General features: G+C 30.8%; 1 protein-coding gene across 4 annotated transcripts; it reads left to right on the top strand.

The window, feature by feature from the left end:
• Positions 1 to 1701: 1701 nt before the first annotated feature.
• Positions 1702 to 26046, top strand: LOC126748818 (tetratricopeptide repeat protein 39B-like). 4 transcript variants are annotated; one of them, XM_050458297.1, is made up of 9 exons: positions 1702 to 1759; positions 16453 to 16556; positions 19964 to 20001; positions 20120 to 20221; positions 22376 to 22717; positions 22773 to 22938; positions 22993 to 23321; positions 23377 to 24000; positions 25178 to 26046. In XM_050458297.1, the coding sequence occupies exons 2-9, from the start codon at positions 16482 to 16484 to the stop codon at positions 25275 to 25277; spliced, it is 1776 nt and encodes a 591-aa protein (XP_050314254.1). In that variant the 5' UTR covers positions 1702 to 1759; positions 16453 to 16481; the 3' UTR covers positions 25278 to 26046. The 4 variants fall into 4 exon arrangements, with proteins under 4 accessions (XP_050314254.1, XP_050314255.1, XP_050314253.1 ...); XM_050458298.1 differs by lacking the exon at positions 1702 to 1759 and adding an exon at positions 7292 to 7450; XM_050458296.1 differs by lacking the exon at positions 1702 to 1759 and adding an exon at positions 7751 to 7895.
• The last annotated feature ends 8 nt before the right edge of the window (positions 26047 to 26054 follow it).

Genomic DNA, 26054 nt, shown 5'->3' with positions numbered 1-26054 from the left:
TATCATCAGCAAACTGAACCACTTTGCCCTGCAGTTTTAATGAACCCAAATCATTTACATAGAGCAAAAATAAAAGTGGTCCTAACACTGAACCCTGAGGTACTCCAGTTTTAAGGGATCTGGAATCGGATAAACATCCAGATACTGCAACTCTTTGGGTACGATTAGACAGATAGGATTCCAGCCATTGCAATGCCACACCTCTAAAGCCATAATTATTGAGCTTAGACAGCAGTATTCCATGATCTACACAATCAAATGCCTTGGATAAATCGCAAAACACTGCCGCCGCGGACTCTCCAGAATTTAAGGACACGTGTCACTCTCCAAAAAGCCGAAAACAGCGTCATGAGTCCCTTTTCCCGTTTGAAATCCAAACTGATTTGCAGACAAAATGCAATTATGTTGCAAAAAAGATAAAATTCTGATTTTTGCAAGTTTTTCAACTATCTTGGAGAGGGTAGATAATATAGAAATTGGACGGAAATTACAAGGCTCACTCAAATCTCCACCCTTATAAAGAGGGACAACCACTACCTCCTTCAAACATGCTGGAAAGATGCCATTATGAAAGGAATTGTTTATGGTAGAAGCTAAGGCATTCAATGCTGAGTCAGGCAAAAGGAGTAGTAATTTTGATGATATTCCATCAGCTCCAGCTGATTTATGGTTTTTTAAGCTTTTAATTGCATCTCTAACATCAGTAAGGCTAACAGGATAAAAGAAAAAAGAATTTTGAACTGACACTTGTTGAATATAATGCAAAGGATCAATATTAGTATTCACATCCTTGAGCAATAAATGAGGAATATTACAGTAATAATCATTTAAACTGTTTGGTCTTACTTCTGGTTCTGAAACTTTCTTGTGAGAATGCCTGAAGTCATTTATAATTGACCAACATTCTCTCTGCCTATTTGAGGACATATTCATGCGGTCACTATAATATTTAACCTTTACTGCTTTTATGGTCTTTCTGTATAGACTACGATATTTCTGATGATAAAGAATAATGTTTGCATTAGTTGTAAACTTGCACAACTTAGCCAAAAAACGAAGGTTTTAAGCTGAAGTTCTGAGGCCTGCTGTGACCCATGGTTTTCTATTTTTCATTTTAAGCCTCTTTTTAGGTAAACACTGATTGATCTTGTCACATAGCACATGAAATAACAAAGTAAACGGGTCAGGAGCCATTTCAACTGTATTCCAATTAACCAAAGCTGTAGTAGAAGAAAAAGCATTAAAATTTGCTCTGCTGAAAATTCTTATATAATGAGATGAAGGAAATACAGTGTTGCATGGAATCCTACCGAGAATGGCTTCATGGTCAGAAATACCAGATGAGAGTACTCTACATGACACATCATTTAAATTTGTACACAAATAATCAATAGTAGTTGCAGATAAGGATATAATAATAATTTTTATTTTCTTAATCCTAACTCGCAATGGCGTTAATTGTATTTACACAATTCGATACCGAACCAATATGCCAATACGAAAATACAGATACGAATTGCGATCGCCGATTCAACAAAAACACAGTTGGTAAGACTATTGCGTGTGATACGAATTTATACGGATTTGCAAAAGTTTTTAGGATTCGTATGAATCGACAGACAGGTCAGATTCTTATCATTGGTACGTATGATACGAATATGACGTAAGACGTATGTCTAGCCGGTGTGCACTCCGGACTAACAGTATTCACTGCCGATTTATAAAATGTAGCTGCCATCTAAATAAAAAATCTAAAAAGGTAAACAAACTTAGGCTATTTATGGATTTAACATTTAAATGCAGCTAATTTAGATAAATGCCAGCTATTGAGTGCTTGTATCATGCTTTTCTTGCCTTTGCTTGCTTAGTTTGTTAATATTCTTTTGAGAAACCTATTTATAGGAGTCTCCATAGCTATACTTTAATTGTATGTTCTAAGGATATAATATCGTTTTTATATTAAGTAATCACATCAATAGTATCCCAATAATCAAGAAAAAAAGTGATAAGTTATTAATTATAGAATGTCACCGGATTTATATTTATAGCAATTAAATATGATTTATTTTAACATTCAATAATTGGTGAATGCACCGGGCATGCGGATTATGGAGGGGGGGGGATTGATTATCGTGGAAAACACTTGTCGTTTACGAGGGGCGGTTGATAAGAACTGCTTATTTCAGATTTTAACCTGAGATTTCGTAGATGCGTAATGCATATGCGTAAACGTCGTAATTATTTTTTGTTATAATCACTCTTTTTTATTGCTTGGTTATGTTCATTAATTTTTAATTAAGTCAGGTACAAATAAACTTATAAAACTATTCTAATATGCACTTAATTACGTGTAATGAAAAGATTTTTTTTGGGTATTCCCGCTTCGTTTTTAACACGGCGTCGTCTACTTTTTCCGACGGTTAATTATTCGATAAGTAATTACACTGCGTCAATATAAAACTGGTTATAACGTAATAAACAGTTAACATAATATTCAATGATAATATTAGTGATCTCCACCGAATAATGTCGAAAACAACTATAATATTATAGTTTGAAGTAGTTTAAATGAAATTAGGGTCAGAAAATTATAATAATGTTCTATATTCCAAGTGGTCCAAGAATTTCCCAATAAACCCACTTTTGTATTTATTGTTTTTTTTTGTCCCCCCTTGCTTACATTTCTGGTTGAAGAACTTGTTTATATCATACAACTATTCTATATGATCTAATATGATATAGTGGACGGTAATTTCAAAACACCTTACTCCCAACGTTATTTTGGCACAAGAATATTAGGATATAGAAGACGTATTCTGTCATGTTTTCTAAGTGAAATACTAAATCAAAGTCAAAATATATTTTATTTGCTAAGTTTACAAACTTGTGCTAAAAGCTTCCTAATCCTAGAATTTTTAATGCTATATAATTTATTTTTCAGTATTGTTGTGCATTTGTTGTAAGAATGTCAAAGTTTAGCCCCGTAGTGTGTAAAGGTGTTTTAGATTTTAAAGCAATGACTATAGTACTAAACGTACATGATGCACTTGTGCATCAAATGCCTCTAAGTACTGTTAGAAATATAGTTTCTACATGTGCGAATATGACAGGCATAAGTAAAGCAACAATTTACAGACTTCTTAGTGACAGAAAAAGTGAAAACCGTGAGAACTTGCCTAAGAAGAGTGTAAAGAAAACTGCCGGTAGGAAGCCGATAGCAGTTGATGAGACAGCAAAGCATATCATCAGGAGGACAGTATACATTCATTTTATTTTGAGATTGAAATCCCAACTATCGACAAAATTTTGACACTTATAAAAGAAGACGAAAATGTACCGGAAATGGGAAGAAAAAAATTATGGAAAATTTTACACGAACTACATTTTTCTTGGCAAAAGCAAAATAGAAAATCTATTTTAATAGATAAAGAAGAAATAGTCTGTTGGAGAAGAAAGTATTTAAGGCAAATTAAGGAGTATCGAAAGGAAGGAAGAAACATTTATTATTTGGATGAAACCTGGCTTAACGAAGGACACACCGTGAGCAAGTGCTGGCAGGATAAAAATGTTGGAAGCTCCCGTCAGGCTTTTTTAGAAGGTTTATCGACTGGCTTGAAGTCTCCGTCTGGTAAGGGCCACAGATTAATAATTACACATATTGGGAGCTATAAAGGATTTTTAAATGGCGGTCTGTTTGAATTCAAATCGAAGTCAACTAAGGATTACTACGAAGAAATGAACGCTGATCTTTTTGAAGATTATTTTTCCGAAATGATCAAGTCAATTCCCGAAAATTCAATTATTGTTATGAACAATGCCAGCTACCTAAAGCTTAATAGAAAAGATAACCATTATCCTGCTGGCGAAAAGGGGAAATAAAAAACTGGCTTACCGAAAAAGAAATACCTTCGTTCGGTTCTTCGTCGATGTGAATTATGTATTGCAGAAAATGGTTCACATTTCGAACACCTTCTTTAAATTTTTTAATTGTTTGTTGTGTTCTTGTAATCTGTTGTTTGTTATAAATAAGTTATAAGTATTTGTGGTATTGTTCTATGTTGCGATTTATTAGACGGTTGAAATAAATTTATCTTCAAATCTTAAGTGATTTTTACAACCCAATTTGAGGAGGAAACGGAGTCAGATAGGAAAAAATATCAAGAGGGCATTTTTGTTTACAATTAAATGCACTATTTAGAAATGATCGTTTAATCGACTTAATCCAGTGGCGTGCTACTTTTTTAGTCACATTAACATTATTAATTAGTCATATCTCCGCCACTGGCCAACGTAGAAACATGACATTATTTACGATTATGACCCTTCATCCTAGAATTGTTTATAATAATTTTGATTTCAATATCTTTGATAGTTCGGATATTAAAAAATAAAAACTTTTTTTTTGGGAAACTTTGACGCCCTGTATCTCAGAAACAAAAAGTTTGACGATCAATATTTATATGAGAAACCTACCTTAAAATTAATTTTTGTAAATACTGTTAAAGTCCTGCTACAAAAAAGTGAAACCCCCTGTATAATTAATTTTAAATATTAAAATGAGTCGTTAAAATACTCTTCAATACTGTAGTAAGCTTTTGGTAAGATTATTTCTTTAGTTCTTTCCTAAACTTTTTAAGGTCTGTAACAGTCCTAATCGAAAAAGGAACATGACTAAATATTTACGACTAATAAATATAAAAGAGATAAGAGAGGAATAAAATATATAGTTGTGTATGGAGCAGATTATCGGCTGCCTGATGCCATCTCACAGTTGGTTGTTGTAGAACCTGAATACGTATCACTTTTCAAATTACATAACTAACATGACCTATAGGGGAGGCGTATTCTACACTGGTTCCACACAGTGATAATGTCTAGTTAACGTGCCGAGTGTACTTTTAGGGTTCCTCCAAAAACTCCAGGCGATATTTTTGGTCATGCACCCTTGTGATTGGTGTAAAATAATCAAATGTAAATAGTGTGCTAGTATTAGTTCCAGTGAGTTTCGTGTCATTGCAGCTTTAAGCTAATCGATTCCTTACATCTGTAAAGATTGTGCTCCGAAACTAAAAAATATGTTTGTTTTGGAGACAAGGGTTGTCTTTAGAAAAACAAATCAAAGAAGCTCAAGCCAAGAATGTGGTTGGTTTTATGACCACTAATCTCTATGTGATGATATCAGATCCATTAAGCTTTTTTTTGAGAGCTCATTCTTAGAGATTCAAACTGAAATTTCTTTGTTGAAACTAGTCAGAGTAAAGAGTAAACAATATAATTATTCTTAGTGTGCCTAAGTCTGCATCTAGCTCAATTAAGACCCAAATAGATGATGGAAAACAGAAACTGAGTGAACAAGCAAGCTAACAGAAACTAAGTCTCGGCCTGTTAATGTTATCTTTTCCATATTATCTGGGACTGCACGAGATGTACTGAATTACTTATTTTATTGGGTATTACGTCACTTATAGCAAAAATCAATTTAGAAATTACTATCTCACACGCTCAAAAAATTCAAAAGAATAAGAAAATAGACTTATTCACGTATTTAAAAGAAATATGAACTCAAATCTGTAATGATATCGTTCGATATACTTAATTTAATTTAAGTTCAATAAGTTTAAAATAATACAATAATTTACTTGAGGTATAATAGATTTTTTATATACCTAGGAGCTTAGGTTTAATCTATTAATCTCTGAGCTCGTTTCTTCTTTTCAATATCCTACCTAGCTTTGTTATGAATATTAAAATTAAAAAACGATAAAAACAGCGAGAAGACGTTTAATTTGAACGTTTCGGTAGTTATATCTACTACCGTTATCAAGGTAATTAAAGTAAAATTAAATTAAATTAAAAATATAAACAAAATATACTTATCATGCAAATCTTCAGCTATATATTACCATCAAAACTCCTTCCTAATTCGAAAATACTTTAAATACTTTTTTTATATGATTTCACGGTCTATTAATAGTTTGACAAACTATTTTGAAAAATAACAAAAAATTCAAAGGTTACCTCTTTAAAATTAAAGGGGTGTGATCTTAATGTAAATCAATGATAGAAAATATATGAATATCAAATATTTTAAATTATTAATTAATTTTGAAAATACCCTGTTCTATCTCTCTTTTTAGCAAAGGAATAAGCATTTATCTTCATTTAACATTATAAATGCACTTTCCTTTAGTTTACGTAAATCACACAATAATAATAAAAATAGATCACACCCCTTTAATTTTAAAGAAGTAACCTTTGAGTTGTTAAGCTGGTTGATGAACTTAATAAACGAAGGGAGGAAGGGGAAGTTAACTTGATAATCAAGTATAAAAACATGGCAAACCTTAAATAACCGAATCTAGCAACATTACATTTAATAGTTCTTACAGATTAAGTACCTAATTTATGAATTTGCTAATAATATATATATTATTAGTTACTGAGTAATAGTGTTCATCATTATTTATTTTTCTTTTATATATTTTTTGTAATGGGGTTGATCCTGTATATTAAATAAATAAATATTTTTTTCTTAAATGAAACTGCGTGCGTTATTCGCCATGTCTGAAGTCTCCCAAAGTCTGAATAATGTCATGTGAAACTATAGAATAAAAATTATGTTTAACCAAATATTAACCGAAGGTAAATTATTAATCAGGTGTAATTCATGGTAAATGAGCCGTCAATTGTAATAAGTATCATTTTATCCCGAACAAAAAAAAACATGGGTGGTTCCATGTATGTGAAAATATTAGTAATGTTAAACAATATATCAAGGTTTTATGTTTTATGGAAATGATAATTTGTTCGTAGTGATGTGATTGTGAAGGACTGACAAACATTTTTTAATTACAAAAAAATGTAGTATTAAGGTATATCAATTTCTATTTTTATTTTAAATTCTCATTTAAAATAGAAGAAATTTAGTTTTTTAATACATTGGTAACCCAAAATCCTTTTAAAATTTTTTATATGTTTTGAAAAAATTACATACATACATGCATTATAAAAACAATATATTTTTTTTACGGTTTGGACGCCCTTTTTCTTTAGCAAACAAAAAAACGCAATTTTTTGTTTTTGACTTTTTCTTTTCTACATCCCATGTCCAGACAAACTGTATATTACTTTTTATTTAAAAAAAAACAGGAAACATTTATTTTTGCAATAAAATAAAAATCTTATCTTAATTTTAAACCGAACTACATACTTAATTAAGAGCGAGTTGTGTGAATTAATTATAAATAATTATTATGAACTAAATGTTGCAACCAATAATTATATTCCCATTTTAATGGTGCGTCATATCTTTTAACGATTTTTGTGGTTTGCTTATAAAATATTTTTTAAAATCATATTTGTTTTAAGTGTGTCTGGCTTATACAAAAAAAATTACAACGAGCACCTTATTTCAAGTATTGTTTTTTAGACACAAAGCTATCTCGGTAAGGTAAGTAGCACTGCATAATAAATTTTTATATTTATTTATTTCTGATTCACAAATATAATTGTTGCTGGGCGCTTAAAATGGAGACCAAATTTCGTTCTCTAATGAACGCCCACGCTTTAATTCAATAGTTTTTAATTTGTAATTAAAATTCTATCTTCCTAATAATCATTACCAATATGGTTTGAGTGTACTCTTAATTTAGAGCTTTAAGGAAGAACAATAAGTAGGTACTTTGGGAATATTAACGGCATCTGTTGGTGTGATGGGAACCTGATTAAACGTTAGTAAATAAACTTTGTTATCAATTTAAAAAAGATTTTAAAATCGTTTATAAGTGGTTCGTTGTATCATTCACTGGATTTTATAATAAAATATTGATATTTGATTTAATCATACGCGGTTCTGTCTAGTCTGGTACCGATTTTGCACCGAGTTGTTACCTGCCGTAAGTACCCAAAATAATAATTAGTATAAAAATCTTATTAATCATAGTTAGAACTAATGTCTGTATTGTAGAGTAAATGTTATCACTAACTTTAAAAATTTCGAAATAAATGTATTCTAATAATATAAAATCACTATTGCATTTTTACTGTAATGTGATAAAGCTTTATGAATGAATCTGCAGTTTCTTGGAAATTATGCAATTAAGTCATAAATTGTTTGTTATATTTTAATTTACAATTTATTAAGGCAATAAAGATTTATAGCTTATACACTATACAAGTTGTGTTTTTTTTGGTAGTAGAACTTTAAATGGACCGAAATAATTGCAGTTTTATTAATTTTTTTAAAAACAATTCTTCATTTACGAAATATGACAAAGTTGTCGGTAGATGTAACAAAATCTTACTAGTAGTTTCTTTAAATGTTGTTAATTTTTTTAACAAATATATATGCAATCAAAATTTTAATTGTTAATTATCAAATATTATTCAAAATTTTACTAACACATTGTGATACATATGCACATTTATTTTGGGTTCTCTATATCGATGCAAAACCATAAAATATTTGCCGTATATGATTTGGTTATTTTTCCTGTACTCTCCCTTTTTATTTATCAAAAGAGAGCGATACGCTATTTACTGGGACTTGACAGTACAGCTCACTGCCAAGAATAACTTTAAAAAACATAGAATATTAACTCTTCCTTCACTGTTTATATTTGAATCTGTTTGCTTAATCCGAAAGCATGTGTCAGAATTTCCAAAGAGGCCTTCTCATAACTATCCACTTATAGAAAATCAATAGTGACCTAAATTGAATTGTGCGCTACTCCAACGAACACAATCTCAATATTAATGCCAATAAAACTAATGTATAACTCTTTAGCAATAAAATTCATCGTGTTAGTATTGAAAATAGTACATACATTCAATTTGCTAATAAAAGGCTTGTCAAGATTCTGGTTTAACTGTTGATTATTCTTTAAGATTCCAAGGACATATTAGTGCTGTCTTGCAGATATATTATTTACGTATGCGTTTGCTTTATATTAACGTATTTTAAATTTTAAGACAAAAAACAAACTCTCAGTATCGTTAGTGTAATCTATTTTTAAATTACTGTTTAATCGTTTATTATCCTTGTCTTGATAAAATAACGCGGCAAAGACTGCAACGTGTACAAAATATGTGTTGTCGATTAGTGTGTAATTTAAGAAATTGATCATGTGTTTATATATATCTATCTATTGGAATGGCTAGTGGTTTCATTTTCTTACATTTATATATCGACTCTATAAAAATCTAAGACCGAAATATTTCTTGGAGAAATTAATTTCCACAGCTCTTTTCTCACGTTATTTTGTCATTTTTCAATTTCAATGTTTCACTTCAAAATAATAATAAATTTGTTCTTGGAGGAACAGTTGCACAATTAGTTTACAGTTTTACAAATGTACTTAATTAATTTATTCTTTCACTTTGTTCTTTGCTTAATTTTGATATTACTACTTATTTGTCAAAACATTTGCAATTATTAATAAGGTTAAGAGATAAAAGTAGATTTAACTAATCTTGGCTTCTTTGGGCAAATATATTGTAAGGTGCATTTGATACCAAATAAAGACATATTTATTTATTTACACATTTCATTACACTCTCTTGCACATGGGATACATTTTTAGTATATTTAAAAGATAATTGTTATCATTATTATCAATGTTTGCGTTCCTATTATGACTAAATAGGAACTTAAATATTAGTGGCAAAAGTTTTCATTCCTACCTACTTCAAAGGGAGGTAGAAAATTATTTTGATGTACTACTATGAAAATAGCGCAAATTGTGCCTGTATTCAAGTCTGACGAAATAAATTCTATTAAAAATTACAGGCCACTTTACTTACTTAGTTACTTTCGTACACTATTCGAATCTTTACTATTAAAGCAATTAGTTATCGACGTTAACCAACATGGCTTTTTCCAAAAAAGATCGATAATAACCAATTTAGTGCCATTCCTTCAGAGTGTAATCAAGATATGAAAAAATATGGGCCGTGTACAGCCATTTTTCCAAGGCTTTTGATAAGGTTCATCATCCCACACTTTTTATAAAGTTGGATAATTTTGGTGTGCACGGGGTCTTACTCAAACTCATGAAAGGGGATGCATGATGATGATGATAATGAGTTCTGCTATTCGACATTCATATAGAAAACATTGTTCAAAGATCTCTAAAGAATCTAGGTTTTATATATCGAAATACAAAGGGTTTTGTAATCAAACATCATTAATATTGTTATACAATGCAATAGTTAAACCAACTATAGAATATTTTCATCTTTCATAAAGTTAACCCTATTTTTAAGTAGGATTCAAGGTCTGATGCGGGCAATTAATTCATTACATGTCATTAATTCCCACTCTTTCGAAGATCTATGAGCACATATTGAAAAATCAACTGTGGTCTCTTCGCCACTTGTCCATATGGCTTCCGAGCCAAAATATCAACAACCTTAATATTGGTAGATGTGTTGGAGTACCTGGTTGGTACCTTGCTGCAGGGTTTTGTGATCTCTCGAAGGCATTCAACTGTGTTTCCCATCGGATCCTGGTGGACAAACTAGGATTCTATAGTCTAAATAAGTTAGCTTACGACGCAGACCGTATACAACAATGAAACATCAGATATTGTTGGTGTGGATCACGGAGTTCCGCAGGGTTCGGCACTGAGGTCTCTATTGCTTTTGATTTACATTAATGACGTTAAATATGCCTCTTTTGCGTTTGATCTGTGGCTGTTTGCTGATAACATTATCCTGGTAAAACAGGGTCGTCACCTTAAGGAATCAAGGTGTCAGTTCAAGTCTACATAGTTTTCCTCGGATAGCAGTCTTTAGTTGTTCAGCCTTTTCCATTCTTTCTTTTGCTATCAAAAGCATTTCTCCCTTTCTTGTCTCTTGCACACTGTTAGCTTCTACACCAAGCTCTTGTGGGTTTACGTTTTGCTTTATCTCCTTTAGTAGGTTTGCAAATGATTTTTCACCTGTCTTGATGCCTTCTGTGGTACTTTTCCTGTTATCTTGTTGCGGTGCCTGATGGCTGTTGGCTCTTCCCAGTTTCCATTTCGGAATATGTAGCACCACTTAAATATTTGTTTTCCAGAAAGTACACTCGAAGATTTTACGAGTCAGATCGACTTCGTATCCGTCCGGTAAAGGTATGTGGCTTTTTATCGATCATCTAATGCGTATTTTTTAATTAATTTTATCTCCCTATTGGTGCTGTTGATTTCTTCTATAGGACCTAAACTAAAAACAAAACGCTCAATTTCCCTAAGGCCGTGTTTTCACCGTTCTTTTGATATTAAGATCTAGGAGTTCCAATAGGTTACTTTCCTTGAAAAATCTTCCAATGCTTCCAACTAATCATTTCTAAGTCTTTCGTGTAGAACGCCCCTCTCCGGTTTTGGAGAGTGGGTTACCTGCTTCAAGTTTCACATCTGACAGTAGTTTGGAATCCGTTGTATCACAAATAATAATAATAATAATAATAATAATAATAATAATAATATTAATAATAATAATAATAATAATATCCAATATACAGGGTGTTTCAGGACTATGAGATCAAACTTCTGGGGGTTGTTCAGTAAAACAGAAGAATCCATTTGAGTATAGGAACCCATGCCCGGAAATGCGTCACTACGCCACTACGGCCCTAAGACGCGTTAAAATTTATAAAAAACATTAATTACCTAAATAGGATCTGCTGCATTTATTTTTACCTTTTGTACATGATACCATAACAACAATTGTTTAAAATCAACGCTTATCAATGTCAATTCTCAATGTCATGTTTAAAAATTTTATAGCTTACAATTTTTAAGCATTTATTGCTAATGGAAAACTTTACCAATCAAGAATTGGCGGATATGCATTTGGCATACGGAGCAACAAACTGCAATGCACAAGCAGCATCGCGGTTGTATCATGAACGTTATCCTGAATGACGGATATCTTGGATATTGGCATCCTGGATACAAAAAGTTTATTGCGGCTCATCGGCAGCTCGCTGAGACAGGCATGTTTAAGACCAAGATCTGTGATACTGGTGTTGCTCGAACCGTAAGAACGGTCGAATTTGAAGAAGAGGTGCTTCAGCGAGTTGCCGATGAACCATCAAATAGCACACGTGACGTCGCTAAGAATATGAATACGATTAACGCTTCTGTCTGGCGGGTACTACACGAGCAACAACTCCATCCTCACCACTTCCAGAAAGTTCAAGGTATGACTGCAGCCGATTATCATCTTAGAGTTTAATTTTGTCGATGGCTTCTGGATCATATCATTGCACAACCAAATTTTTTACGATATGTTTTGTGGACCGATGAAGCTTCTTTCACAAGAGACGGTATTTTTAATAGTAGGAATAGCCATGTTTGGGACGAAGAAAATCCTTATGCAATTTTTCCAAGAAAACATCAGAATCGTTGGTCTGTCAACGTATGGGCAGGCATTGTTGATGATTATTTAATTGGGCCATACCCTCTACCGGAACGGTTAACAGGACCTATTTATCTGTGTTTCTTGGAGGAAATTCTCCCAGAACTCCTTGAAAATGTTCCACTAAACGTTAGACAGCAAATGTGGTTTCAGCATGATGGAGCGCCGGGTCACTTTGCTGTACAAGTACGCGAGTATTTGGCTCAGCCGTTTGGGCACCCTTGGATTGCCAGAGTTAGAGCAGTTTCTTGGCCTCCTAGGTCACCCGATTTAACGTCGCTCGATTTTTTCTTGTGGGGACATGTAAAGTCTTTTGTCTACGAAACTCCAGTAGAATCAGAGCTAGACTTAATTGGACGAATAACAGCAGCATTTGAAATAATTCAAAACGAGGATCAAATTTTTAGTGTAGTCCGCCGAAAACATGTGCGGCGTTTAAATCGGTGTATTGAGGTTGGAGGAAGACATTTTGAACAATTGTTGTGATGGTATCATATACAAAAGGTAAAAATAAATGCATCATATCCTATTTAGGTAATTAATATTTTTTCTAAATTTAAACGCGTCTTAGGGCTGTAGTGGCGTAGTGACACATTTCCGGACATGGGTTCCTATACTCAAATGGATTCTACTGTTGCACTGAACAACCCCTAGAAGTTTGATCCCATAGTTCTGAAACACCCTGTATTGTATTGATTAAATTTAAAGATACAGCGCAAGTTAATATACAAAATTTCCGCTTTAATAGACATAGACATTTTTCTAACTACTATAATAACTTAAAGTTTTATAGTATTAATTCTTTGGAGAGTCGTAGAAACAATTTTGATTTAATTTTATTTTACAATCAAATACATCAAAAAGTTTTACAAATTATTTAGGATATGTCAAATGAACTAAAAATTGAAAGCAAATCGGAAAAATAGCTAGTGTGGAAAAACATTTAAAATTAATCAAAAATTGGCTATACTCTTTTAAACTTATATTAAATGTTGACAAAACCAACTACATAGCTTTCTTCCTAACAAATGACAATCGTACCAATTTTAATAGCATTCAGGTAAATAGATTTGAGGATGAAATAAAGGAAATACAATTTACTAAATATTTAGGCATATTCATCCATCGAGTGGAAACAATATATATGTGAAGATTAACTAATAACATTAGAAAATTAATTTTATATGATTAGGGAAATTCTAAACGAACAACTTTTGATACATGTTAACAACGCTCTTGTAAAGTCTTTACAGAGATATGCATTATTATATGGGGAAGTTCTTACGAAAATGAATCAAATCGTTTAAAAAAAAAATCCGAAATACCATTTTTAAAAAGATGGAGTGTTTCCAACATGCCTACTTTACCGTGAAGGAATACGTTATATATTTTAAGTGTTTGTTCTTGTATATATGAAATTCATGAAATAGGTGTACATATTAGCCATTTGTACTTTACCAGGTTTTATATTGAAAGAATCTTATAGTACTGCGAACGTAAACCTTATCTCACTACCTTAGTGTAAAATATACAACATTTTGCCGCTAATTGAAAGGATGATAGGGAACAGAAAAGGTTTTAATAAGAAATGCATCACTTTTACAAGTCATCATTTTGAAAAGTTATCAACATTATTTTGAATTGTTTTCCTTAATTCAAAGTAATAAAAATTCTTTTTTTTTTAATTTCAATTATCAAGCTAATTAAGTTTTATAATGAGTTTAAGCATATGGTGCACACTATATCCTATTTTAATATTTATTCAGTTAGTTTTTATTGTTAAACTCTTAGTATTATGGTTATTATGGTACATACAAAAATTAAGTTTTCTAGGTGCCTAATATATTTACAATAATAAACATAAAAATTTTGTAGAATATAAACGTGTACGTAACACTGACTGTGGCCAAAATATAAAAAGAATCTTTTAAGTTACCCTTTTTTAGGTTCAAAATACTAAATTTGAATTTAATTAAAATGATAAGTAACAGCAATAAAATTAGATACTCGTATTTTTCTAAAACACAATACGTTAGAAAAATCTAAGTGAACTCTAAAAATTAAACGGAAACCAAATCGGAGCAAAACGGTTTAGTTATCGTATTTTCTTCACACTGAATATGTCCAGAATATAAAAAGAAAAATTTCGGTTACAATAAATAAGCTCTTTAATTTAAATTAAATGGGAACTGTGGTTCTGTTCTTTTGGATGATGATTATTGATTATTTATTAGGTCCGCTGTAATTAAATGCTTATTAATTGAATAGAAGTCCATATTTTGTAGGAGAATGTGTATATAAAGATTACAAATAGGAGAAGTCTTTATCTCCTATTGATCCCCTATTAATAAAAAGACTTCCCCTATTTGTAATCTTTATATACACATTCTCCTACAAAATATGGACTTCTATTCAATTAATAAGCATTTAATTACAGCGGACCTAATAAATAATCAATAATCATCATCCAAAAGAACAGAACCACAGTTCCCATTTAATTTAAATTAAAGAGGATTAAATTTAAATTAAATTATCCCATTTAATTTTAATTAAATACAAATAGGAGAAGTCTTTATCTCCTATTGATCCCCTATTAATAAAAAGACTTCCCCTATTTGTAATCTTTATAGGTAAAAGTAATAAAGTTAGATAATCGTATTTTTTTTAAACATAATACATCAAGAATTAAAAAAAGATCATTTAGAATATCCCAAGTAAACTGTTTGAAGAATATACAAGGTGTTTCGTACTTAGTGAGGTCATAGAGAGCCTCAAAATAAGCAAGTTTGCGTACTAAACCCCTATTCGAAAATCACAAGATTTTGAGATACAGGGTGATATAATTTTAAGAAAAAATCCTTTTTTTTCACGATAAATTTGACCTCCCTGCTAATAATTTGACATTAAAAGTAAGTATTTTTTTTCCTTATAATAAATCCCGTATGTATTATAAAACGGATGAAAGTAAAAATTTAAATTTTAGCGAGGAATAAATTTCGAACAATGGATTTTATTTTTTTATGCGAAAACGGTACGTCGGAGAAAACAAACCCAAAAAACGAAATTTACTCTAAATTAAATTAGGATTTCAAAAATATTTTTATTTGAAGAAAAAAACAGTGGCGCACCATTTTTTTTAAGAGTTCACTAGGTTCTAACTTGCATCGACGCCACTGGTAAAATATAAAATTAAATTATGTATTAGAAAATAGTACTAGATGCATACACACTACCTACTTATTTTTAGAAAAATATCTACAGGGATGTAAAATTTATCGTGAAAAATAAGATTTTTTTTTTTTAATTTTATTACCCCGTATCTCAAAATCTAAAGATTTTCGAATAGAGGTTTATTCCGCAAACTTGCTTATTTTTCACCAGTCTGGTGTTATTTAAGTGCCACAAGGTAAAATTACCTACTTATTGTCACTATTTTTTTTTTTATGATTGTAAATATAGTAATAAATAAGTTAATTAGATTCATTTCTTAGTATATTTGGTAGGTTTAATGAAAATGGAATAATTGGCAAAGCGCTTACTTATATTTAAATTCGCTAAGATATTTTGTACTTTCCTGTTGTTGTTAATACATAAATAGTGATTTTTATTTCTAATCAAAAATGGAAAAATTGTGGAGTTGATTTTTTTTGGAAATATTGATTACCATTGCCATTTGATTGAAAAGAGGAGGATGTCTATTAGAAGATATCATTTAATATAAGAGAAAGTCGAGATCGAGGTTGATACCGCTTTCCTTTCTTTTACTAAAACCAACCAGTCGATCTACTACAGTTGACGGTCAAATAAGCGATCAAGCTATCGCATCGGCTGCAAAATTTAAGCGAAGCCTCGTAGTAGTACGCGCTCGATATTCTCTATAATAGCATTATTTTCACCCGCGACTTAATGATAATATAAAGTAACGATAAAGTAGACAAACACATTGAAAATGACGTCAACTTGTAAGTGTTTTAGAAGACCTTACGTTAAATGTAGCAGTAGTTGGTTTAGATGAGTGATGATGATTGGTTATATGTGAATTTGTTTTAGTGACGCTTCCTGTGACCGTGACCAAGATCATGGAACACCCTGTTGAAGATAAATATGACTGTGAGAATGACATTGATGAAGAAAATGAGGATGATTCTGAGGAGGTAAGATATTTTTAGGAGCTTACATTTTATGGTTATGTCCATTGAGTTATAAAGGAATATTTTTATATATTATTAATGTTTATTAAGTTTATTAATGCAAAATCTTCAGAATTCATCAAATGGTGCATTTTTGGAACAATAAAATCAACCTTACAATAAAATATTACAACTTAAAAACTCCTATGCGCCCCATTTTAACTCCCCTAATTTTTAATAGTTGGCGCATGACTTTTTGTTTAAAAACATTAACATATACTTACTAAGTAATTAAATGCACTTTAACGTTTGTTGTTTAGTTAATGCACCTATAATCATAAATCATTTAAAAGCGTTTTAGGAGAAAGTTTGAAATTATAAGGAAAGGTGCTTAGTTTCCTCGTTTACTACATGCTAAAATTCAACTTTCAGCCATAATAAGTGGCGTCTAATTGGTGAGAATACCTTTATAACTGTTTTGTCACATCTTAAAGGAGTCGTTAATGTCCGCATTTAGCAGTTTTCGTAAAATATATAACAAATTAAAGCATCCGTTACTTATTTGATTTATTTTAAGTTAAAAAACAAGCATTCACAATACCGAAAACAAATAAATAGCTTCACTTATGATATATTGATTCAATTATAAATATTTAGGTTTAATATAAATCTTATTCTTCCAAAAATATTATAAATGTAAGCTTGTGCATCCATAAAAACTAATGATGCTCATTATAAAGTCATTATATAAATGATTTCCTATGAAGCCATTAAATGTAAGAAAAAAATTAAGCTAATTAAAAACACTAGGAAATCGCGTTCACAAGCAAAGCAAACCTGTTTGCTTATTTTAATTATTAAATAATTTCAAACTTGATAATAAAATGACGTTTTCGGGTATAATTAGACACATTAGGGAAGAAAAACACTATTTCCAGCCCATCCAAACAGTATTTAGAAAATGAAACGATGATATAGAAAAAAGGTGGAAAAATCGAATTCTCATTTATATATTCCTATCTCAATCTGAAAATTAGAATAGGATGGGAATAAAATGATATTTTTCGGGTATAATTAGACACATTACGGGACAAAAACACTATTTCCAGCCGATTCAAACACTATTTAGAAAATGAAACAATGATATAGAATAAAGATGGAAAAATCGAATTGTCATTTATATATTCCTATCACAATCCGAAAATTAAAATAGGATGAAAATAAAACTGCGTTTTCGGGTATAATTAGACACATTACGGGACAAAAACACTATTTCCAGGTGATCCATATACTATTTACTCATTTATATATTCCTATCTCAGTCTAAAAATTAGAAGAGGATGGGAATAAAATGAAGTTTTTCGGGTATAGTTAGACACATTACGGGAGAAAAACGCTATTTCCAGGCGATCCAAACACTATTTAGAAAATGAAACGATGATATAGAAAATAGGTGGAAATTAATATAATGATGGAAATTGTCAAAAAAAATTTATTCACCTGAAAGTGCACACAAAAGTTCAATGGCAGTAATTTAGAGGTAAATCATATAAATATGTAAGAAATGATAAAATATATCATATCAAATAAAAGAAAGTTACATTAAAAGTATTTTAGTGGCTTGAAGGTCTATGTTGATGTCTGAACTTATCCAAGGCTGTTTGAAACTAGGTTGATTAATTAAAAAAAAATATTAACTTTGACGAAGAATTATGGCGAATTCACCGAAATTTTGCCTTTAAAAACTGGGTTAAATGTCCGTATTCATATTATTATTTAAATACAACAGGTTTTTTATTACAAGCAAAATTATTAGCACATATACATAGTAGCAAGGTCGGTCAAATTGGGCAATGTTTGTTGCCTTAAATGTGATTTTAGGCATACTCACAAAAAGTTCAATGTAATAATTACATTTTTCCTGCCTAACGACTATAGATCGTGTTTCAATTGTTGCAGTTTGAGAATTAAATTGATGTCATTTTTCTTGCATCACAAAAATGGGCCAGAGTGAATGCCTAAAGACAAAATTGCTAATTAACAATTTTTTGCCGTATTGCACGTAATGCACATTAAAATAGAAACCAATTAGATGTGATTTTTTTAATGGGGTTTTCTGCACTGGCGAGCAATTTCGTAAATTAAGCCGTTCCGTTGGCTTGATTTTAATAATAACAATATTCTTGAAAAATACACATTGTTTAAAATTTAAACGCCTGGAATAAGATTATTATTTTGAAACTTATAAAAAGAGATTAGATTCCTGGAAGAAATTAACCGTGATGTTTAACTGTCTTAAAGAACTAAAACTTCAAATGCTTCCACTAAATTTAAAAATTACTCCAAATGATTATAAATGCCCAAAAACCCTTAATAAACGCCTGTAATAAAATTGATACTCGAAATGCTTGGAATATATAAGAAATGATTATAAATGTCCAAGAACCTTTAAAAGACGCCTGGAATAACATTGTTATTAGTATTACTCTGGAACATACCAAAAAATTACTTTAAATTCCTGGAAGAAATAAACCATTCTTTTCACTGCCTTAAAGAACTGACTTCAAATGCTTGGACCAAATTGAAAAATTACTCCAAATGCTTGGAATATATAAGATAAGAAACAACTGTAAATATCCTAAAAATCCTCAAGAAACGCCTGGAATAAAAATCGATAATATTCTGGAACATAAGAAAAACCTACTTTAAATTCCTGTGAGAAATTAACCTTAAAGAACTGATGTCAAATGCTTGGACTAAATAGATATATTGCTATAAATACCAAATGGAAAAATGGAAATGTCGCATCCATGAAAGGACTAAACCAAGATTTTAACTGCCTTCCACATGTTCATTGCATATTAATTATATTAATTTTATACCAATAAGTTATATTTTATTATAATTTCATGAATCGCGCTTAGATTTTTAATCCCTTAATAAAAATATATTTAATACCCTGATAACTTTGCGATCTATAATACTATAAACTAAATAAAATTTTTTAATTTAAAGGTTAAACTAATTATATTTAATACTATACATTTATCATGCTAGTTAATTAATATAATAGCTTATGAAAGGAATTTGTTTTAATTTGTTCCCTAATGTAATTTGGTAACGTCAATAGAAGGTCGAATCCATATTAGGTGGTTTTTACTTTTATGTTAAATGACTTGTGCAGATCTTCAAAACTGGTTTTTTTACTTGTTTGCTTTGTTATTCAACTAAATGCAAAATATTTCCTATATATTTTATACTCTTGCTACTTTGAACATCGAAATAATAGAATGAAAAGTTCAGGGTTGTATTTAAGAATCTCCTAGCACCATAAAAAAAATAAAGAAAACCCTTAAAAACGATGGCTAATTTTTCCCTTGTGCTACAAAATACTAAATATGCAATTTTTAAAATAAATTATCTTTTTTCAGTTTGAAGATGCTTGCGACTTCACTGAACCAGTCGACCTGTAAGTAATTAAAATTCATTAATTACCATAACAAATCAATTAGGCACACCTAATTTGACCATCAAAAAACCGGAAAGTGGAAAATGTCAATGCTGAAATGTTACTTAATTATTTTCAGCGAAGATATGACCTTAGACCGGGCCCTGGAGGAATCCAAAAAAGCCATTTTCTATTTTTTCAATAACCAATTCATGGAAGCCAAACAGCTTATGACTCCATAGTAAGTTACGTTGGAAAATATGCTAACTTATATCAAATTTTTATGTTTTCAATATTTACAATAGGTAAAATACAGGGCTATCCAAATTAAGTGTCCGGCATTGGATCAACTTTGTTATAAGTGAAAATACAAACTTGTTTAAATTAGCAAACTAGTAGCATTTTTAACGCTGGTAAAAATGAGAAAGAAAAAACAATTGAGAATCGTATTTTTAATTTTTCCAAAACATCAAATTTTAAATAAAAAAATTGTTAATTACTTTTCTCCTAGGTCACAAATTAATGAAGTTGTGACACTCAAACGGAAACAATTAAATTGTATCGACAAACTTTATTTTTAACATTACCTTATAATCTTATAAAATAAAATAACAATTTTTTCTAAAGAAGATGCTCGAAAACACCACCTTGTTCTTCAATATATTTTTGGGCACGTTTTTCAACTGCTCGAAATTTTCTCTAACTACAGTTTTTAAAGCGTCGACGTTATCTTACCTTCGCTTGTAAATTTGGTTCTTTAAGTAACCCCACAAGAAGTACTCAAGTGGGGTTAGATTTGGCGATCTGGGAGGCCACTGGATGGAGCCATATGTTCCTATTCCCTGATCATTAAAAGTAGGACTTAGAAAATGATAAGTACCTCTGTAGTTGTGGTAGGTGCACCATCTTGCTGAAAATGCAGATTATGTCTACTTATAAGATCCAATTCGTCTAAAAAATTAGTCAAAATTTCTCTCATAAATTCCACATACCTTTCACCAGGTAGAGTGCCCTCATATAAAAGCGAGCCAACAATTTTTGAACCAAACGTTGAAACTGAAACGGACTTGTACTAATAAATGATTTTCTCTTGACCAATAATGCTGTTTTTTTCTATTAAACATTACAGAATGTGGGAAATTTGAGTCATCTGTCCATAAAATGTATGGAAAGTTATTTACATTTTGGCGACAGAAGTTAAGATAGCAATGGAAAAAACAAGTCAAGCCAGAGAGTTTGAATTAGTGGCTACTTATACGAAATAAATTTGTACTTTTTTAAAATCCTTTGAACAGTACCATAACTGAAATTAGAATCCTTGAGAATATCTGGTATTGAATTCTCACGATAAGCTTTGAAATATCCAATAACTGCAATTTCCGTAGCCTCGCTTATTATGAACACTTTTTTGCCAAAAACATTTTCGTTGCCCCTAAATTTTCGATAAAGTCTTAGAAAATGTCGTTCATACAATTGAATGCGAGCGGGATATAATTCAGTGTAGTATTCTCTTACTCTCAAAGAGGATTTTCCGCACACTTAATAACATTCTAACTGATCACACTTTTTTTCATGAGAGAAAATAATTTTTCTTAAAATTAATAACTGACACAATAAAGGTTATAAACGAGTATTTGACAATCACACTAATGTTTGATATTATTTGATTTTATCGTTGTTTTAAAAAGCCTTCTAGTTGCGGGGATGTCCAGTTTAGCAATTTGTGTCGCTTATCTGATATCAAATAGCGAAGCTCATGTTGTTTTCCTGACAGTCTTAATATTTTAGTACTAGCAATAATTAAAAATATTTATCGTTATTTTGACTTTAATTTTGACTCTAGCGAAAAAGTCATTATAAACTTTTTTGTTTAAAATTTGATGTTTTTACAGAAAAAATTTAATATACAGAGGTTTCCATTAAAAAAAAAATTAATTTTACTGAAGAGCTCAAAAATACGACTCTCAGTTGTTTTTTTTTCTTCTCATTTTTACCAGCGTTAAAAATGCTACTAGTTTGGTAATTCAAACAACTTTGTATTTTTACTAATAACAAAGTTACCAATGGTGGACACTTAATTTGGATAACACTGTATAAACCCAGATTATACCTCTATTGCGTAAATTCAACTAGAAATCGACTATTTCAATTATACATGTTCTCACCCGTAATTATTGTTTAATGTCCATCAGTGCAGTTTAGACACTTAATAAGCATAAATTGCATCATAAATCAGCAAATTCCTACAAAATTTATATTGCTACATACATTACGTTCTTACTAGATATGGTATTAATAGTCTCCCTTTTTTAAAAAAAAATTGCTTTTATTAATAAGTAGTTTCAATCATGGAGATTTAAATAAGGTCTATGATCGATTTTTTATTTGTTTTTAGTGCAAATGTATCAATGTATCATTCATTAGGCCACGCCATATTTCTTTTTCTCGAAGCAATATTAACAATAGAACCAGCAGCTATAAGACAAGCATCGAAAGCATTAAAGCATGCTTTAGTGGTATGTAACCGGTTCAGAAAAAAGAACACCATTGGTGAATCCTTAGGAAAAATGGTAAAGAAAAGTCACTATGATCAGTTTAATGAAATGGAGGCTCATGCTGAACTCTGCTATGCTGAATGCTTGCTTCTGAAGTCGATGCTTACTTTTATGGAGGATGAGACTTTAAGTAGTTTTATTAAGGCTGGGATCAAGATTAGGTCCTGTTTTAATTCTTACAAGTATGTGCCACCAGTACATACCCATGAACTTTGTAAAATTATATAATTTTTTTAGAGAATGTCAACAAATCCTTAGCAAGAGAATTTGGGAAAACGAACAAACAAAACTGCATTTTGAAAGTGGAGTCAAGATGGGCATTGGCACCTTTAACCTTATGATATCAATGCTTCCTTCCAAGATAATTAAATTATTAGAATTTATTGGTTTCCAAGGAAATAAGGTAAATATTCCCTCATTGAAATTTTCTCATAAACTTAAAAAATATTTTTAATAGGAGCAAGGCTTAACAGATTTGACTGAAGGCTACCAGTTAAATGGTATAAGACAGATCCTCTGCACTATGACACTTCTAGGATATAATTTGATAGTAATGCATGTTTTAAGTCACAAGGAAGGAGACATCCTGATTTGCGAAGATATCTTAGACAGGCAGTTAAAGAAGCACCCTGATGGTGTTTGGTTTCTATTTTTCCAAGGCAGGCTGGAGTTTATGAAGGGAAACCTGGATGAAAGCATTAAATTTTACACGAGATCATGGAAATCTCAAGATCTATGGCCACAGTTTCACCACGTTTGCTTTTGGGAGCTTTTGTGGGTGCACTGGTAAGTTATATCAAGTACAATTTGAAATAATTTTAACTAAAATATCATTTTGTAGCCTTAAATGTGAATGGAGGGAAGCCTTGAAGTTTAGCAGCATCTTAAACGAAGAAAGCAGGTGGTCCAAGTGTCTTTATACTTACCAGAAAGCAGTTATAATGATTATGCTGATAAATGAGTTAACCTTTGAGGAAAAGATGGAGTTGGAAAATCTAATGAGAGACGTTCCAAAGTACAAACAAAGAATAGCAGGCAAATCTCTTCCAATGGAAAAGTTTGCCATAAAAAAATCTGAACGCTACTTCAGCCAAAAGAAGAAGCTAATCCTGCCGGTTCTAGAACTGATGTTCATGTGGAACCTTCTTAAGATAATGAAGAATTACTCAGTTGCTTCTGAAATTATGAAGCTAATCGACGAAGCAGAGGCGGACGTTGAATCAAACATGAAACCTACAAAATATGATTATGACAATAAAGCTCTGGTTTATTTGCTGAAAGGGGCTTGTCTAAGGCATATGGGAGCCCCAAATCAGGCTATTGATTATTTTGAAAAGGTTATTAGTATGCAAAAGAACATTGTCGAAGATAACTATTTAGTTCCTTATTCTATTGTTGAATTAGCCTTAGTTGAATGGTCGCTGGGGAATAAAGAAAAAGCTGTGTTAGCCTTGGAAGATGCCAAGTAAGTATATTTAATTTTGTATTGAAAAAGTATAGGGGAAATCTGGGTAAGAAGGCGCGGTTTTTTAAGAAGAATAGTTTATGTTTAAAAAATATATATATAACTGAAGGATAGATGGCAATAAATGTATGGTTAAAAATAAATCGTATTACGCATGCATTGCGAGCGTTATAATATGCATTTCTAATATAGAGCAGCAGCGACGCGCATTTTTGCCGCTAGAGACAGGTAAAATGACGCATAAAGAAGGCATACGTGGTGGACCATTGAAATTGTGTTTTTTTTTCAAGGTATTTCCTATAAACCAAAATTATAATAAAAGAACAAAAATGAGTGATGTGCAAGCACAAACTTAGAAAGTGCAAAAGCCGTAAAAACATTACTTTGCTTTCTATGTCGCAGAGCATTTCTGGTGAGCCCATGAGTCGAAACTATAAATCATCGTCTATATCATTATTAGCACAAATTTTACCTTTATCTAAACTTTCCTCGCCAGTGCTTAAATCTGACGAAAACAGTATTTTATATTATTTAGTATCTTTTTACGTTCCTTTGCCTTTTGCGTGTTTCTTCATAAACTTTTTTTTTCTTTCAATGAAATAAGAAATTAGTTGAACTGCCTAGAAAAGAGTTTTATTTTTTCCAGATTAAATAGTAAGGAAAAATAAGAAAATCAGAAAAAAAATATAAGAAGAAACAAAAATACTTTACTTCAATTGCCTGGACGAATTAATTGATAAATAATTCAAGTGTCTGAAAAAAAAGTTGACATTTTGTCCTTGTTCTTGTTAGATTTACAAAAGAGTCCTTAAGTACGTAATTTTTGGAACACATCTGAATTTTTCGCAGAAACTAATAAAAAGCTAACACCATAATGATAAAAACAGATCCAAATTACTTATTTGTTTTTAAATAATGTATACTTATGATTTATATGAACAGAACGTCTAGCTAGGTCGGAATTTTGTTAAATAACTAACTGGCACTTTGCTGCATAATCTGGGATATGGGGCAACATTTTTTTATTGAAGGAAATTTAAATTAAGACATTTAAAATGTTAGAATCTGAAAAAACGGCATGCAACATCGTTACCTCCGCATCATCTTACTCGCCTTCCCCTAATTCAACAAGTTCTTTAGCTATTTCTAATTTTTTTCTTTTATTTCTAATTTTCAGAAAAAACTACACGAGCTACTCTTGCGAGTCCAGATTGCATTTTAGGATTCACACGGCAATGACCGAGTTTAAAGCCGAATTCAAAAAATCAAAACGTTAAAAAAGCTTAATCTTTGCTTGATAGCAGGTTATTTTTACTTCTTAACTAAAGTGTTAGGCCGATTTTTAATAGGCTTGCGTAGATAGGCTGCTATTGCCAGTTACACTGGTTTTGTTTGTAGTATACGGTTTGTTTTGTAAATATAACGTATTTCTAGTCAAGTGACGGTTAATTATTAATAAAGTTTACACAAAAACATTTTTTAAAAATTATTGTCAGTTTTTTAGGTATTGACATAATTTTTAATATTCACTATTAAAGAACTTAACACGTTTTAAAATGACCTTCAATATAAGTTTCTTGGTCTCTTTGATATATCAAAATGCATTTTACGTGAAATATATTGAAATATTATATAATCTTAAAAATCTACTTGTTGCTGGGATTGTGCAGTGTTATTTTTAGATTGTTCGTTATAAAGCACGCATTCCATTTTTAAACTTGGACCAACAAAGCACATTTTTAGATTATGTAGGTATACATACGTAAAGTAGAGTTATTACAATAAAATCACTTTATATAGAGTGGCAAATTAAAAATTAAACAACATCAAAAATAATTTTTGCTACCCTTATTGTAACGTAAAAACGAATATTGACGATATTTCGCCTTTTAGAATAAGTAGAAAATATATTATGTCAATATGTATAATTTTTATATGTTTTTATTTATATGGCTGTGTCAGTATACAGTTTTCCAGGGTAGATAAGTAAATATGTCGTTAAGTTTAATTTTCTTATTTTGCTAATAATAAATATGTAGAAAGTTATGTTGTAT

Source organism: Anthonomus grandis, chromosome 22 (assembly GCF_022605725.1).
Source record: "Anthonomus grandis grandis chromosome 22, icAntGran1.3, whole genome shotgun sequence".
NCBI classification, from domain to species: Eukaryota; Metazoa; Arthropoda; class Insecta; order Coleoptera; family Curculionidae; genus Anthonomus; species Anthonomus grandis.
The sequence above is the reverse complement of the archived record's forward strand: the minus strand, read 5'-3'. Positions and strand labels throughout refer to the sequence as shown.